General features: G+C 48.7%; 1 protein-coding gene across 20 annotated transcripts in view; it reads right to left on the bottom strand.

Annotated features, from left to right (window-relative positions):
* Positions 1 to 13,343, bottom strand: part of PCNT (pericentrin) — a 105,879-nt gene that overhangs the window by 40,082 nt on the left and 52,454 nt on the right. For 16 of the 20 annotated variants that reach the window (XM_044947904.2, XM_044947922.2, XM_044947895.2 and 13 more), the window contains 9 exons: positions 12,814 to 13,043; positions 12,316 to 12,432; positions 12,178 to 12,198; positions 11,057 to 11,263; positions 8,980 to 9,150; positions 8,570 to 8,722; positions 7,154 to 7,246; positions 2,550 to 3,395; positions 1,947 to 2,138 (listed from right to left, as the gene is read on the bottom strand). In XM_044947904.2, coding sequence (XP_044803839.2) covers positions 1,947 to 2,138; positions 2,550 to 3,395; positions 7,154 to 7,246; positions 8,570 to 8,722; positions 8,980 to 9,150; positions 11,057 to 11,263; positions 12,178 to 12,198; positions 12,316 to 12,432; positions 12,814 to 13,043 — 2,030 coding nt within the window. The remainder of the gene's footprint in view (positions 1 to 1,946; positions 2,139 to 2,549; positions 3,396 to 7,153; positions 7,247 to 8,569; positions 8,723 to 8,979; positions 9,151 to 11,056; positions 11,264 to 12,177; positions 12,199 to 12,315; positions 12,433 to 12,813; positions 13,044 to 13,343) is intronic. The other 4 variants (XM_044947925.2, XM_044947926.2, XM_044947963.2 and 1 more) reach the window with 2 other exon arrangements.

Below are 13,343 nucleotides of genomic sequence, written 5' to 3'. Positions count from 1 at the left end.
CCTTTTCCAGTCCTGTGGCCACTGCTGAGTTTTCCAAATTCGCTGGCATATTGAGGGCAGTACTTTCATACCATCATCTTTTAGAATTTGAAATAGCTCAACTGGAATTCCATCACCTCCACTAGCTTTGTTTGTAGTGATCTCTCTAAGGCCCACTTGATCGCATTCCAGGATGTCTGGCTCTAGGTGAGTGATCACATCATCGTGCTTATCTGGGTCACGTACATCTTTTTTGTACAGTTCTTCAGTGTATTCTTGCCACTTCTTCTTTATACTTTTCCCTTCTGTTAGTTCCATACTGTTTATGGATAAGCACAATGTGGTATATACATACAATGGAGTATTACTCAGCCTTAAAAAGGAAGGAAATTCTGACACCTGCTATGACACAGATGAACCTGAATAACATTATGCTTAGTGAAATCGGCCAGACCAGAAAGGCAAATACTGTGTGACTCCACTTAGGTGATACTTACAGAGTACCTCAGAAATCCATATAGAGACAGACAGAAGAATGGTGTCTGCCAGGGCTGGGGGAGAGGGGAAATGGAACTTACGGTTTACACGACAGAGTTTCAGTTTTGCAAGACAAAGAGGGCTGTGGAGACGCGTGGTCACATGTTACAAACATACCTGACGTCACTGAGTCACACCACACACAGCGCACAAAAAGGCAACCATCATAACCCATTTCAGTGGCAATTCACTGGGGACAGAAGTTTTTTATTTTTAAGGAAAAAAAGGCCTAGAAGGTTCTATATGCAAATACTAGAAGACACAAAACTGCAATTTATGGAACAAATCTATAATTTCCTTGTCAGTGTGTTAACTTCTAAAAATTTGGCAACCGGCTCATGACATCGCAGGGCTGAGCTTTAAGAATTCAGACAAATGTTCCTGACCCAAGGGCACTGAGACAAGTGCTCTAGAGCCAGTGGAAGTTCTCTACAGAGTAGCTTTTCTGAAGGGGACGAGATAAACACACAACATCAAATTCAAGTTTTCTCTCTCAAAACTGCAGGCCTAAGTGCACAGTCCTATGTGCTGGGGAAGTCAGACTCTCCCAATTTCCCAATACCAACATGGTGCACACGGCTCCTGCACATCCCAGGAGGTTAGGGCTGGAATACCAGCATGGTTTGCAGGGTCCACACCAGCAATAACGACGTTGTCAGCCTCCCTCCTGCCCCTGGAAAAGAGACACTGGCTTTCTGGTAGCTTCTGTCCTGGGATTGTAAGAGCTGACTCATTGGAAACGGCCCTCATGCTGGGAAAGGCTGAAGGCCAAAGGAGAAGGAGCAGCAGAGGATGAGATGGTTAGATGGCATCACTGACTCAGTGGACATGAACTTGAGCAAACTTTGGGAGTTAGTGAAGGACAGGGGAGCCTAGTGTGCTGCACTCCATGGGGTCACAAAGAGTTCGACATGACTGAGTGACTGAACAACAACAGTGTATAATTATTACACATTATACAGATAATAACGGAACAACAACTGTCCTGAGATCCGAATTTAAAACTGCTGAATCATGGATCACTCGCTCTTCTTTGCTGGGGAGCAATGGAAAACACTTTAAAGTTCAACCAACCAACGCAAAGCCTTCCCAAGTGAACCAGCGGCTGGCCGCGAAGGTCGTGTGGGGGCGGCGCAGCTGCAGGCAGCTCGCCCTCACCTGAAAAACCTTGGACGCAAGGCCTAGATCCCAGTTAAATCCTACCTGCATTGACTACTCACTCTTCACAAGCTGCTAAGACGTGTGTTTAGATTAAACACATAAGAAATTTCCAAATGGATCTGAACAGCTCTACCAAGAGCGATGGACCCAGAGGTGTTCCTGTCTAAAGTCTGCGTAACCTGTACCGTCACAGCAAAGACACTGAGGGGGTCTCTGCCCGGGAACAGCTCTCGGGTCCTGTGCCCCGCCCCGACAATGTCCCCAGGCACCTTCACTGCTCCTGACGCTCTGCCGCCGTCCTCCGCACGCAGGCGCATCTCCTTTTTCACTAAGAGCAGCTCAGACTCCAGCTGCTGCTGGCAGACTGTGAGTACAGATATCACGCTGTCCTGCTGGCTGGGGCGGGCGCGGGCCAGTGTAGGCAGGGCTTTGGCCGGCTGCAGGTCATCCTTAACTAGGCTCTACAATGCGTGGAGAAAACAAGGACGATGCTTATGAGCACACAGCCAAGGGCATCAGAAAGCCAGAAGTTCAGCAAGGCCCCATCGGGCTCCCAGCCAGCTGAACCTGAGGGAAAGCCCACAGCTCATGACCAGAAGCCCACACAGAGTAGGAGATGAGGGATGCACGCCCACAGCAGGCCAAAATGTGCCGGGGCTGGGGGACCCCACGAAGCACGGCCGCCCATAGATGTCAAGCAGCTGCTCAGCTCCCCGCCTGCACTCCCAGCACCCTGTCTGCCCCCAGCAACCCCCTGCAGCCCCCCCCACCACATACACCCAGCTCCCCGGACACATCCCACCCTCCGACATGCACCCAGCTCTCTGCACACACAGGCTGCGCAAGTTGTGGCCTTCGGAGAACAAACCCACCTGTGGGTCACTGCCACGGCTGTCAAGGGCCTGGACCAGCTGCCTGCCATCCACATCCTGTTGCAACTCCTCACTGCAGGAGGTCTCTTCGCCCCTAGGCACCCAGCCCTGGGAACCACCCTCCCCACACGCCTGCCGCTCGTCCAGCTCCTTCTGGCACTTCAGGAATCGCTGGTTGAGTGCCTGCAGCTGGCGGCTGAGGCAGACACACTGCTCTCGGAGTTGCTGTAGCTCAGGGGGCTCCCCAGTGGCCGCCAGGAGCTGCTGCTCCAGGGCGTGGCGAAAGCGGGCCACGGCTGCCAGGATGGCCTCCAGCTCAGCGGAGTGGGTGGACTTCTCCCGGCGCAGAGCTTCAATTTCTAAATCTCTCTCTGCGATCTTTGCTTCCCTGGCACGCAGGGCAGATTCAAACTCGTGGATCTGGGAGGCTAGGCCCTCAGGCTCCAGCTCGGCCAACTGCCGTGTGGCCGCCTCCTCCGCGGCCTGCAGGCGCTGCTGGAGGGTCTCGAGGGCCTGGCTGTGCTGGCGCTCCTGCTCGGCCAGCTGCTGGCTCAGGGCCTCCTTGGCCTCCAGGGCAGCATGCAGCTCACCCGCCAGCATTGCGGGGGCCTCGGCTCCCTCGGCCGGAAGGCCCAGCAGCTCACTCTGCAGGCTCATGGCCCCGCCTTCCCCGGCCTTGGGAGCCTCAGGCCCCCCGAGTGGGAGCTCCCTCTGCAGCTTCTCAATGACCTCATGGAGCTGCTCGATCTCCTCAGCATTATCCTTCTGCAGCCGCGCTTGGTTCTCACGCAGAGTCTCAATAATGGATTTCAGCTCTTCAACTTCAGAACTTCTATTACACACAACCTGAAGGAAAAGCACATTTCAGAGGGAAATTATATGCATCAACTTCAGAAGTGCCCCTTCCCACTTACCATTCTGCCTGAACTCATTCTCACAGAATGGAGAGACTTCACAACTTAAATTAGCTGTGGAAGTAACTAACAATGTCACCGAATGACATTAACACCTGAAAAACAGAGACTTCAAGCGTGTCAAAATGGTCAGAAATTTGTATTTGCAGCTGCTGGAACACTTCATCAAGGCCACATTCCATCACTGAGGCAGGCCCCGAGTCTGGCTGTGGTGATCCAAGGGAAGTCCTAACGTGGCCAAAGCTCAGCTGATGATATTACACACAAATGTTTTCACCACCTTCTAATTCATCATGTTAATGTTCGTCCCTCAGTCATGTCCGACTCTTTGCAACTCCATGGACTGTAGCCTGCCAGGGTCCTCTGTCCATGGAATTCTCCAGGCAAGAATACTGGAGTGTTCACCACCTTCTAAATGTCCATCTTCCTAACATTTAAGCAACTATGGTTTGGTTTTCCTAAAGGGCATTTAGATTTTAGGTGTCATTCTAACACTAGAACAAGAATAAAAGCGAGAAGACTCGACAAGGGAGGTCTGCAGTAATGAAGAATGTGAACAAGCCAGAGCTCACAGCACGTTTTCCACACAGTGCACAGCAGGGATCTGGGGATTCAACCCACCAGGCATCAAGCGATGCTTCTACTTGTGCTATTTAATCTAATTCTCAACAATGTTAAGACAGGAAACGTTATTGTCCCTATTTTAAAGGTGTGACAGCTGAAATGTAGATATGAAATATTTTGCCAAGATCACCAAGACAATAAATGGAAAATCAGGATTGAAATCTATGTCAATATGGCCCACAAATTCCGTTCTCTTAAGATTACATCAATAGGGACTTTCCTGGTGGTTCAGTGGTTAAGACTCTGTGCTCCCAATGCAGACGGCCTGTGTTTGATCCTTGGTCAGGGAACTAGAGCCTGCAGGCCACAACTGAGAGACCATATGCTGCAACTGAGATCTGGTGAAACCAAATAAATTTTTTTTAGAAAGATTACATCAACAGTAGCAACCAGAATACAAAAGAGTTCTAACCGATCTGTGTTCTAGTTCATAATACTCAACCAATTTGTTATAGGAACATACTTTCTAAACATTGAGAGTTTCATACAATTCTTGGTTTCACTAGTATTAATTAACAATTACTTTAAATACAAATCCAAGCCTGGCCCATAGTAAAAACAAAAGTAAGAAAACTGATTTTTGTTGGTTTGGATGACATAAGCTATGCACCAGGTTCACATTTATCATACCTGAATGCTAGTGTGTAGTTGAAAAAAGAAAATTTCTCAGTGTGAGGCAAGACCCTCTCCCTAGCCCCACAAGGTGCACTGCAGACACTCTCGTCTCTCCTGCAGACAGCCGGAGGCACAGGGGAGTAACTGTCTGTACACACTCGCACATTCAGCACGCTGAGATGAAGAGGTGGGCATGACAAAAGAGCCAAGTCACAACACAAGCAACACACTCAAAATATCAAACCCAGCGCATGAAAGTGGCTTTAAAAGTAAAACACAAAAGTCTAAAATAAGTCCCCTGAAATACAGTGCAGTTACAATATTGCTTCTATCTATGTTTTGGTGTTTAGGTCACAAGGCATGTGGGATCTTAGCTCTTCAACCAAGGAGTGAACCCACACCCTCTGCATTGGAAGGCAAAGTCTTAAGTACTGACGGCCAGGGAAGTCCTGCCAACATTTTATAAGCCCAACAAAACCAATACCTGATTAAATATGATACACACACACACCTTTCCTAAACACAGATGTAAAATCCACTAACAAAAGATCAGCAAATCAAATCCAACAATATATTAAAACAGTAGTTCATCACCACCACACAGGGTTTAACCTAGGAATGTAGGTTGGTTTAACCTTCAAAAATCACTCAGTATAATTAACCATATTATGAGAATAAAAGAAATATAATTATCTCAAAAGATTTAGAGGAAGCAATGTAGAAACAAAAGGGAACTTCCTCAATCAGATGAAAGATATCTATGAAAAACTTACAGCTAACATTATACATACTGATGAAACAATAAACACTTTCCTCCAAGATCAGAAACAAGGCAAGAATGACTGCTCTCGTCTGTTTTATTTAACACTACACTGAAAGTGGTAGACACTGTAATAAGGAAGGAAAAGAAATAAAAGACAAAGACTGGAAAGAAATAAAGCTGTCTGTATTTGCTGATGGTGAGCTCATCTACATAGAAAACCTTAGAAATCTATAAAAACACTACTAGTATGCATGAGTTTAGCAAAGTAACAAGATACAAGGCTAATATACAACAATTATATACATATATATAACTATGATGTGTTTGGCTCATGGCAAACAACTAGATAACAAAAGTAAGCCCATTTCCAATATGGCAACAAAGCTAAACAACTTAAGAATACATTTAATAAAAAATGTTCAAATCTTCTTTCTTGATAACTATACAGAGTAAGGGGAAAAGTAAATAATAAAATTAAAGATGTGATACTAACCCAAGTATTAAAATAAATCATGAAGGAAAGGATAATGCATGTTGAGAGTAAGATGTTAGGATGTCAAACAGCTGCTGGAAAAGAAAGCACAGGAAACAAAGAGCAATAACCACATCAAAAGAGGTCTTAATAGTGGTGGGAACCTAAGTGTAGTTTTCAAAAAAAAACCTAAAGATAAGATGATTTTAAATGATGAAAGTCTTCACTGACACAAAGTAAGGACAGAAAATGTAACAAAATGTGGTCTTTCAAAGAATCAGAAGTCTAATCTACAAGTGGAATTTGGGGTTATTATATCAAAGTAAGATACTGTTGACACAAAAAATGAGAAATATAATCACAGAAAACAAATGATGTGCAGATTTATATATAAGATCAAACCAGTCAATCCTAAAGGAAATCAACCCTGAATATTCATTGGAAGGATTGATGCTTAGGTTGAAGCTCCCAATACTTTGACCATCTGATGCGAAGAGTTGATTCACCAGAAAAGACTCTGATGCTGGGAAAGACTGAGGGCAGAAGGAGAAGGGGGTGATAGAGGATGAGATGGTTGGATGGCATCACCGACTCGATGGACATGAGTTTGAGCAAATTCTGGGAGATAGTGAAGGACAGGAAAGCTTGGCGTGCTGCAGTCCATGGGGTCGCAAAGAATGAGACACAACTTAGTGACTGAACAACAAGAAAGAAATAAACAAAAATCCCAAAAGAAAATATCTGTGATTGTCTATTCTTAATGAGACTAAAATATTTTCCTTATCACATAAACTTTTTAGTATTTATGATCTTATTAGTATGTAAAATTATACTCACATGACCAATTCTAGCACTAAGGACAAGTAACTGATTTAATCGCCTTTAAAAATTAGTCGCTGGTTTTAAAGATATTCCTTGAAGTAACACAAAAGGATATTAAAAAATTTTGTCGAATAGATAAGGTACTAACACAGATCCCAACAGCCTGTCACTGCAATGTTGTGGTCATTAAGAGCTACAAACAGAACTCCTTTATACTCTACAGCCCTTATAGCCTCCTCCAACATTACATCTTCACACCTTCCTCCAACATGAATAATTAAAAAGAAAAAACTATATCCTTTGTGTAAGGACAACAGAGGCCTCTGTTGATCCCTGAACACCTCACAAACTACCGAGGACGTGATGCCCACGCACAGCATCAGGCAAGGCCCACCTCACTGAGAGCGCCACTTCCTGTCCTGGCCAGCTGTGCTTCCACCGACTCACGCACATGCATCATCTCGCTTTCTTTATTTTGCAGAAGGGTCTGTGAAAATAATAACAATTACAGTGGTAATAATGCCAAGAAAGAGTTACCATGGGAAAGGGTCCCCGGATCTCAAAGACACGAAATACCCTAATTAAATAAACCTGCAGTTTTAAATAGTATTAATAATACTCAGGACTTCCCCAGTGGCTCAGGAGGTAAAGAATCCACCTGCAATGCAGGAGACATGGGTTCGATCCCTGGTCAGGAAGATCCCCTGGAGGAGGAAATGGCAACCCACTTTAGTGTTCTAGCCTGAAAAATCCCACGGACACAGGAGCCTGGCAGGCTATAGTCTATGGGGTTGCAAAGAATTGAATACAACTGAGCTACTAAATGTGCATGCTAGTCACAGTAACACTCAATTCGAAAATGTTCTCCTATTTAAGTGCTTTCTGTCTAAAGTAACTTATTAGTTTAGCTTTCAAAAACAAAATGTTACTGCATTTTTCCACATAACTCATTTCAAAGCAATCACCAAAGAACGGCCACGTGTGCTCTCATGTGCCATCATCTATTCATCAAGGAAGAATTCCCGCCCAAAGGACAGCCAGTGTCAAGGACTGACCTAAAACTCCGCTGTCACTAAAGATTACAGTTGCAACCTTCAAGAGGAACAGGCATAAACTACATGACTCGTCAACTTCCTTTCACGAAGCGAGTTCACCCTTATGCAGGCTGCAACCACAGGCAATGCAGGAGTCTAAATTCCACCCGCGTCAAGGCCGTCTATGAAGGTGACGTTCTCTTTACCACTGTGGTTGCATCCGCACTACAGAGAGGTGGTTCTGGCTGTTTGCTTCAAGAGCACAATTACATTCAGAGAAAAGAGAAGACGTAACAGATTTTTTGCACTGCTGGAAGGAAGCAACTTTGTCCTGAAAACACCTCTGCTCGAACGCAGCCCGAAGTAGGGACAGGGTCCTAAGTCATGACATTTCCTCCTCAGTTTCCGCAACCAGGGAGGTGCCTCTCCTGCAATTTTACTCCAATAAGAATCCTTCACAAGACTGGACTTTGAAGGTGCAAACAAAAAGCAGAGTCTGGTGGGGGACGGGAAGCAGATGACCTTCACTGGTCAAGGTGACTCCGATTCCCACTAAGATATCCCAAAAGCTTCTCCCCACCTCCACACACACGTTAGAGGTGCCGGGGCCACCCTGCGGGCAGAGCCCTGCCAGCACGAAGTCCCTCTGGCTTCAGTAAGGAGGTGCCATGTGTTTGGGGGGGCCCCGGGGCCTGACTCCCCACAACTGCAGGTCCCTCCGATGCCACAGCAATTCCAAGACCAACTGGATGGAGCAGGGGGTCTTCCTCACTTACTTTCAGATGGGCGTTCTCCTCCTGAAGCTCTTTGATGCGGGCAGCGGTGCTGTTGTCCTGCAGGCCTAATTTCCAGTTCAGATGCAGTATTTCTTCATTTTTATTTACTAAGTCATCTTTAAGATTTTCTAATTGTTCTTTTATGTCCAAAACCTTGCATTAAAGGAGGTAAGCATTAAAAGCTATCTAATATTCTAATTGACCTTAATAATTATTAAGATCACTTAAAACATTTAAAGCACATGCCAGAAAAAATTATTATTATCCTACAATCCACACAAGTGTTAAACTACAAAGCGAATACAGTAGTGACAAGCCCACAAACCGTGCCACGTGGGCATCCTGCACACAGCAGGGAGGCCCCGGCAGACACACACGGCGAGGGAGTGCCCTGTGTGGCCCCCGCGCACCTCAGCCTCACGTTGCCTGAGAGCCCCCTGCACCGCCTCCAGCTGGGCTTCGGCATGGTCGGGACGACCGCCCTCGGGGGGCACCGGGCACTTGCCCTCGTCCAGTCTGGACTGCAGCGCGGACACCTGAAGCAGGTTACTCATCTGCTGCTCCTGTAATGCCTCTTTGTCCTATTTAAGAAAAAATGGTTCATTTTAGGCAAGTGCCTCAGGAAACTGGGGGCCTCAAAACTGCTGTTTGCTGTTGCAGTGCAGATCACACTCAGCCCTCCTGAAGCACACCTACGCACACCTGCACGTGCAGTCACAACTCACAGACCCAGCCACGCTCCAGAGCCACACCTGCCTGGTGGAGGGCACAGCCCAAAGGAGCCAGCACACACCCAAGATTCCCCTGGGAGGAGGTCATCCCAGTAACTATTCAGCACGGCACAAAAAGAATGTCTAAACTGTTAGCATTTTTTTTTTTTTAATCAGAAATAACTTGCCAAAGAACAGAGCAATGGCTGACAACACCTCTGTACAATGAAGGTGAACAGCCCATTAATAAGTTTCCAAGGAACATTTAACCTGGGTAAAATATTAAGTGGGGAAGAAACATGCATTCAAAGTTCATGTGGTTCAACTCCATAGAAGAAATAAAGGCGTTTTCTACACCCATGGTCCCTACTAAGCTCAGCAGCTGTCTGCTGGAGTCAGGGGTAGAACTGCCCCCAGCAGGCAGAGCGAGCAGGCCGGTGACTGGGGCTGAGGGGCCTGAGCCAGGGGTCCCTTCCACACTGCATGCCCTCAAGAGGGGTCTGTGCTTCCTCTAATGGTTCCCAGTGGTGTTTTCAAAAACAAACTCTTTTCCTGGAGGCAGTGTTTTCTCAGAGCCAAAACAATGATTCCAAAATAAAATTTCTCACCGAGTCTCAGAGACCTTCCAGTTAGTAACTGTGAAACTTCCAATGACACAAAATACAAGAAAGCTTGATTCCACGAACCAAATGCACAGAGGAGGTCAACGCTGACCAGGAGGCCCTCCTACCCACTCCACCCACCCCCAAAAAGAGACCTGCTCACACTCATCTTACACCCTCAGACACAAGAACTGGTACATCATAGATACAAAATTTCAAACTACAACGTGAAGAACTGTCATTGGAGGTATTTTCACTGGGGACTGACAAATTCGTAACTCAAAAACTAAAATAATTATAACTAGGCTCTATGTGTGTAATACAACAAGCTTTCTAAACCTGAAATCTTGAACCTGCATGTAATTAATTACTAAGGATAAACTCAGAGTACCTGAGAGACAAAGGAGTGCTAATAAAATCGGTACAAACTGCAACCACTCTAAACGCGACACCGTGACCGATAGCAAGCAGTGGGGCCTCCTGAGCCACGAGAGCCGTGGCGGCGCCCTGACGTTTGTCAGCAGCCCCTCCGGCCACACCCAGTCTGTGTCACTGCGGTGACTCTGGGGAAGCCTCCGGGTCACCGATGGCTGGGGACTGGTTGCCAGGGCAGTCGACCACGTGACTGAAGGTCAGAGCTGCCGGTGTCATCCTGACCTCTGCGAGGGGAGATGGGCTGAAAGCTGACCCCGTCTCACAGGCTGCGCCATGAGGCCTCCACCAAGCAGTGCCCTCCCCACACCTGGCCTCCGCAGAGCCTCCGCCCGGCGGCTCCCGACCTGGATCCTTTTACAGTAACCTGGAGGTCAGCAAGTGAAGTGCTGGAGTTCCGTGAGCTGCTCTAGCAGATCTGAACCCCAAGAGGGGGTCCCGGGCCCCTGAGATTCATGCAGGCTGACCCTGAGGTGGACGTCTTGGGGCGGGGGCACGGCCATGGGGCTGAGCCCCTAGCTGTGAGGTCTGGCGCCACCTCCGGGTGGACGGTGTCAGAGCCAAGCTGGAGGGCAAGACACCCAACTGGGGTCACTGGGGCCGAGGGGCCCCACACGCTTGGCGACTGTGTCCACAGCACAGGGAACATACAGCAGAGGGTTGAGGCCAGGGGCAGAGGAAGCCCAGCCCAGCAGCGAGGGCCCGCAGGCACCTCCGCCAGCAGCAGCCCTCGCCGTGCTCACCTGCTGCAGGGCCCGCACGGCTCTCCGCTGTGTCTCCAGCTCTTCTTGGAGCTGCAGCAGTTTTCTCATGGTGCTGGCATTCGTCTCCTCCAGACGCCTGATCTCCTCTCCCTGAATTAGTACTTGTCTGTCTACCAATTCTTTCTTTAGAATCAATTCATTAAGTCCATCTGATTTTTCTCTCAATTTTTCTTCTAACAATTCAACCTAAAACCACAAAAAATACTTCAGAAACAATAGTTTTTAAAAAATGCCCCACCTTCCAAGTTAAAAAGTACAACACAACCGTGAGAAAACTGACCTGGCTGCACAGTGAAGCGAAAGAACATGACAGAATTCTCCATAAAAAGACAAGAATAACAGCACAGAATTTGTTAGTAAAATAAAATGAATTTTGATAGTAAGGAATGGAAAGCCACTGAGCAGCAGGAAAAGAACCAAGCACAGATACATCACCATCTGGGTCAGTGTCAAGACGCAGGCGGAGCGCAAAGGCTACACCTATGCTCCAACTTCCCAGGTGGCTCAGCGGTAAAGAATTTCCCTGCTAATGCAGGAGACGTAGGTTCGATCCCTGGGTCAGGAAGACCCCCTGGAGAAGGGAATGGCAACCCACTACAGTATTCTTGCCTGGAGAATGCCATGGACAGAGAAGCCTGGTGGGCTACAGTCCCTGGTGTTGCAAAGAACTGGACACGACTTTACAGCTAAACAACAATGCTCTGACTGCACGACAGCATGGAGATGACAAAACACGGACAGAGCGTGGACTAGTGGGTGCGAGCGGCGGGCACTGTCTCCTGTCTGCAAGCCTGTACCTCAGTGGGACTTCTGCAGGATATCATCACAGGGGAACTGGGTCTTATTTCTTACAACAGCAAGTGAATCCATAATTATCTCAAAATAAGTTTAATTTTTAGAAAGAACAAACCACCACAGTGACCTTGGACAGGAAGAAGCAGACAAATCTGGACTAAACAAAAAGAAGTAAGAAAAGCAAGCCAGAGACAGCCCTGTGCACCAACCCCTCCCTGTCTGGTCATGCAGCAGTCAGGTGAGGAGCAGCAGCACCAAGAGTGCGGACAGATGGACAGACACAGACAAGCTCGGAGCACCTGTACCTCCTTATCCAGCTGTGCCCGCTGTCATTTTCGTGTACATGGAAGGCAAAAACGTCATTAATGATAAAGCTTACAAGCATCGTAGAGAACAGCTCCCCCAGGCTGGGCCGGCAGGGGCGAGTGGGTAGGCTCACTTACGTGGCTGTCACGGAGGCCGGGGGACCGCGGCCGGGCCGCCTGGCGGAGCTGCTCCTCCAGCCTCTGGATCTCCTGCTGGAAGTCCTCCCGCTCCCGCTCCCGCTCCACTGCCTGCTCCTGTCACGAGGGGCGGCCTATTCACATGTATCCCAGCATCTCCACTGCCCATAGTGACACCACCACCCTCTGAAGCAGGAGGGGAGGACAGGGGACTGGGCGAAGAGCCCCTCTTCTCAGGCACCTCGTACGACGGAGCCACGAGAAGAGGTGCAGCTTCCAGGGGGGGACCCAGGATGGCTTCTGAGACGTGGGCAGAGAGAAAGAGCAGACACACGGGGTCACTGGACACCGCCAAAGATCAGGGCAACACCCAAGACACCCATCAGCTGAGCTCAAGTCCACCCCGACGTTGGCACAGACGTGGCTTAACAACCTGGAAGGAAGCTCCCGCTGTGAAGATGACCTCTGGCGATGCAAACGGTATCACTCAAGACTTACGTCCATGAACTGGCGCTGGCGGCGCAGGTGCTGGTCCAGGGAGTCAATCTGCTGCCTCAGGGCGGCGAGCTCCTCGGCCTGCCGGGCACATGCCTGCTGATGAGACAGCTGCTCCTCCAGCTCGGCCTCCAGAAACCGCATCTGGGAGAGCAGGGACGCACGGTCCTTATCCGCCTGCCTCCTGGCCTCCGACTGCTCCTGGGTGAGCGACTCCACTTCCCTCTGCAGAGCTGAAGATGCAGAACAGAGGGCAGGAAGCCGCTCAGGGTGCGCGTCCAGCAGACACAGGATGCTAGCGCAGCAGAGACCAGCACGCGCCTGCCCTGGAAGCCCGAGACCCACCCCACCAGGCCAGAGCAGGGGGCTCCCCCCACTCCCTCCCTGCCGGGCCAGAGCACGGGGCAGGGGATTCCCCCAGTCTCCTCCCCGCCAAAGGCCGCGACCTGGCGGAGGATGACAGCTGCTTCAGCCGCCTTGACCTGTCAGACCCTGAGCCCACAACCTGCCAAACAAGCCACAGTTCAGCCAGA

The sequence above is a fragment of the Bubalus bubalis genome, chromosome 1, assembly GCF_019923935.1.
Source record: "Bubalus bubalis isolate 160015118507 breed Murrah chromosome 1, NDDB_SH_1, whole genome shotgun sequence".
Taxonomy (NCBI): Eukaryota; Metazoa; Chordata; class Mammalia; order Artiodactyla; family Bovidae; genus Bubalus; species Bubalus bubalis.
The sequence above is the reverse complement of the archived record's forward strand: the minus strand, read 5'-3'. Positions and strand labels throughout refer to the sequence as shown.